Genomic DNA, 4,179 nt, shown 5'->3' with positions numbered 1-4,179 from the left:
CAGGGGAGGGGAAGGGGAAAAGAAAGGGGGAAGGGAAGGGGAAGAGGAAAAGAAAGGAAGAAGGGAAGGGGAAGAGGAAAAGAAAGGAAGAAGGGAAGGGGAAGAGTAAAGGAAAGGGAAGGGGGAAAAGAAAGAGAAGGGAAAGGGGAAAAAGAAAGGGAAGGGAAAGGGAAAAAAAGGGGGAAAAGAAAGGGAAGGGGAAGAAGAAAAGAAAGGAAAAGAAGGGGAAGGGGAAAAAGAAAAGAGGAAAAGAAGGGGAAGGGGAAAAAGAAAGGGGGAAAAGAAAGGGAAGGGGAAGAAGAAAAGAAAGGAAAAGAAGGGGAAGGGGAAAAAGAAAAGAGGAAAAGAAGGGGAAGGGGAAAAAGAAAGGGGGAAAAGAAGAAGAAGGGGAAAATAAAAAGGAAAAAAGGGGAAGGAAAAAAGAAAGGGAAAAGGAAAAAAGGGAAGGGAAGGGGAAAAGAAAGGGGGAAAAGAATGGGAAGAGGAAAATAAGGGGAAGAAGAAAGGGAAGAGGAAAAAGAAAGGGAAAAAGAAAAGGGGAAAAGAGGGAAGGGGATAAGAAAGAAGGAAAAGAAAAGGAAGAGGAAAGGGAAGGGGGACGGAGCCGCATTCTCCCCACACTAAGCCCTTTGTTTTCCCCTTCTCAAGGTGCTCAGGCACGAGGAGTTCGAGGAGGGCTGCAAGGCCAGCTGCAATGGGTGAGTGCCTGCGGCTCCCTTGTTCTCACAAACACCCCAGCCATGCACTGTTACAGTAAAACAGGAGCTGGGTTGGTTTATTATGGGTTTTCTTCATAATTACTTGCCCTAGAACCAACAGCCTCCCTTTTGTGCTTACACTGTACACAAATGTTGCTGTGTCACACCCACAGACTGATACTCAGATTTATCCAATTATTTCTAAACTTTCCAGGAACTACATTCAGTTGCACTGATGTTTCCATAGGTACAGAACTAAGTTAAACATACCTCCTGGTAGCCTCAAAGGCTTTGTAAAAACAGAAGGATGAAAGAAAGAAGAAATAGGAAGGCATTTCTTCCTGAAATGAATGAAATCTAACAGTCTGGTGCCCTTTGCTCCTTAGCAATAAGGAAGTGCTGATGTAATTACAGCTAATGAGCAGCCTGTGCTCTTAAAGCATGAGGTGTTAATGAGGTAGAATTGCTTTTGTCACATGGTCCTGAGTGGCAGCCCAGGCTGAAAACTGCCATTTTTTCACTCTAGAAATGCAATTCTTCCTTGAAACACTAATACTTGCAGTTGGTGAGGGTTACTTCTAATACTCATCACAATTAAATATGGATATTTCAGCCCTTATGATGGAAAATGGAGCAAAACAATGGTTGGCTATGGGCCAGAGGACAATCACTTTGTGGCAGAATTGACTTACAATTATGGCATTGGAGAATATCGTCTGGGCAATGACTTTCTGGTAAGTACCACACCTGGCAGCAAATCTTCCTAGAATAAGCTTATTTACCTTAATGATTGGCAGTCTGTTTGTCCTAGAGGTTGTACCAGCTGCTTTTTTAATGCTGTTTGGTCCCTTAAACACTTTTTTCTTGCTTTTGTAGTTGTCTCCAAGTTTAGAAGAGCAGCTTTGTGCTCACTTAGTATCCAGGAAACACTTCCTTGAGCTCTGCCTCTGCTGTGTGTGTAGGACAGCTGGTGTTTTCTGCCAGATCCAACATGGAATAGTTAGCTAGGAAGGATCTCTTTTATTTATTCTTTCTTACCTCTTTGTGATTTACCAGCTGGCAGCAGATGGAGATCTCGTGTTTCATCTGTGAAAACATGTGATAACTTTGCATCCACCCAATGAATTCTGTGTGTGTCTGTTGTGTCCTCTCTAGGGCATCACACTCGTGTCCAGCCAGGCTGTGAGCAATGCCAAGAAGATGGGGTGGCCCCTCAAAGAAGTCACAACAGGTGTCTTTGAAGCTGAAGCCCCAGGGGGATACAAGTTCTATTTGGAAGACAAAGAACAGCTCAAGGAAGGTAAAACATTTCCCCTCTCTCTTACTGGTGTTCAAGAATGATTTCCCAGTGGGATATCAGGATGAGCTGTGAGTTTCTCAATGGCATTTCATGAGACAGTGCAGGTTTTTATTGTTTCTTTGTCACTTCTCCAGAAATGTAAAGCTGCCTTGGAAACCACAATGTTATTTGTAACTAATTTGAAATTATTGTCATCTTCAAGATCCTGTGCTAAAGGTAACCCTGGGCATCTCCAATCTGCAGAAGTCTGTTGACTACTGGGCTGGTTTGCTTGGAATGAAAATATATGAGAAGGATGAGGAGAAACAAAGGGCTTTGCTTGGCTACGCAGATAACCAGGTCAGTCCTTGGAAAACTCATTGTGGGAACCTCGTGTTTCATGAGAACAGAATCTTAAAAGGGAAAAGCTCTTCATTAAAGCAACTGTGCACTTCATTCTGAGCATTTTAATTGAAGTTTGTGTACACTTAACTAACTGCACTTTACAAAAAAAACCCAGCTGTGGTTTGCTCTGTAATTCTGCCTCGTTGGGAAATGTGTGAGTGGAGGATTTTGAAATCATCCATATCCTGGAGAAGCAGCAGGAAGGAATGCAGCCTGGAGAACAGTGTCCCTAGAAGTCAGGCTTGTTTTTTTTCCTCTGTTTCAGTGTAAGCTGGAGCTGAAGGCTGTGGGAGGAGCAGTGGATCACGGGACAGCGTTTGGGCGAATTGCCTTCTCCTGTGCCAAGGAAGAGGTAACAGTCACACTGCCCTCACTCCTTTCCTCACCCAGAGCTGGGGAAGTCAATTTCTAATGTTAAAAAATACCTCAGACATGAGCAAAATAATACTGAGCAAGTAGTTTATCTTTCTTGCAGTGGTAACGCAGAGTTGATTTTGGTTTGTTTTCTAAGTTGCCAAACATTGAAGCACTGATGAAGAAGGAGAGCCAGAAAATTTTGACTCCTCTGGTTAGCTTGGACACACCTGGCAAAGCCACAGTGCAAGTGATTATTTTGGCTGATCCTGTGAGTAATACTGGAAATTATATTAAATTCAGTTTAAATTCTTCTCTGCCATTTATCTAACTGACCTGTTCTGGTTTAGGATGGCCACGAAATCTGTTTTGTGGGAGATGAGGCATTTAGAGACCTGTCCAAGGTGGACCCTAATGGTGACAAGCTGTTGGATGATGTAAGTAATGCAGTTAGCATGTTTGTTTTCTTCCTGATTATAGATTCCTGTAGAATCTGATTTTCATTCCATGTGGAGCTTTTCCAAGAAGCAAATTGTACAGACCTGGGAAGGAAAATAAATCAGGTTTTAAAGCACACTTAGTGCCCTTTGTGGAATTTTTCCAGCCTCAGTCTCAAGGCAGTCAAGTGACAATGTGTCTTGCTGGACACATCACCAAAACTTTGGTATAAGTTACTGCAGAAGGTGATTTTTTTTTTATTTTTGAGCTGCAGTAGCATCAGTGCAGCTGGACATCCCCTGGAGGCAGAAAGGTGTGCTGGAATGGAATGTGAGCTCTGTGGAAAGGCTGTGTCCAAATTGTCCTGGTTTGCTCGTGTGTTAATCAGTCATTATTTATTTGCTGTGGGAGAGAACATTGGTTTTCAGGGTCTGTTTTCCTCACTAGTAGCTAAAAAATCATTTAGCCATCAAAATAGCTTTCCTCCTGTTCTGACCATGTTCCCACTTGTCTTTGTGCAGGCCATGGCTGCAGACAACAGTGACAAGTGGTTTGCTGAACATAAAATGAAGAAGGTTTCGGCTTAGCTGGAGGAAAGGACTGGACTGCTCCTTTGTGCCTTGGATTTCATCCATGAAAACACCAATCTAATGTGTTTCATTGCCCTCCCAATCAGAGGGAGCCAGAATGTCCCACACTGGTTGGCTGGCTTGATTTAAACCAATGTCTCTGACTGTTGCTCTCTCCTTTCAAGGAAATCATGTGTTTTTCCAAAAAATTAAGCTGTGCAGTAAGGAGCAGACTGAGCATTTGCCTTCAGAAACAGGGATCATTGGTTATGAAAGCCTCACATGTCTGTGGTGGTGTTATACTTGAAAAAGAGGTTGATAGATGGATTATAGTACTTAATTCTCTACCTGATTTGCTTTAGCCATCCTGGATTTGCAGCTCAGAGAAGAGATTTTCAGATAGCTGAGTACTGCAGGTATCTCACTCCAGTGGGGA

General features: G+C 43.0%; 1 protein-coding gene across 1 annotated transcript; it reads left to right on the top strand.

The window, feature by feature from the left end:
- Positions 1 to 648: 648 nt before the first annotated feature.
- On the top strand, positions 649 to 3,761 carry GLOD4 (glyoxalase domain containing 4; the record flags this gene model as incomplete). The annotated part of the gene is made up of 8 exons (XM_009084479.1): positions 649 to 698; positions 1,312 to 1,432; positions 1,854 to 1,998; positions 2,201 to 2,337; positions 2,648 to 2,734; positions 2,894 to 3,007; positions 3,087 to 3,173; positions 3,696 to 3,761. Coding segments are annotated over 8 exons (807 nt in total), but the record flags the coding sequence as incomplete, so codon positions are not given.
- Between the last annotated feature and the right edge of the window lie 418 nt (positions 3,762 to 4,179).

Source organism: Acanthisitta chloris, unplaced genomic scaffold (assembly GCF_000695815.1).
Source record: "Acanthisitta chloris isolate BGI_N310 unplaced genomic scaffold, ASM69581v1 scaffold22401, whole genome shotgun sequence".
Classification (NCBI taxonomy): domain Eukaryota; kingdom Metazoa; phylum Chordata; class Aves; order Passeriformes; family Acanthisittidae; genus Acanthisitta; species Acanthisitta chloris.
Note: the sequence above shows the minus strand (reverse complement) of the source record. Positions and strands in the feature narration are given on the sequence as shown.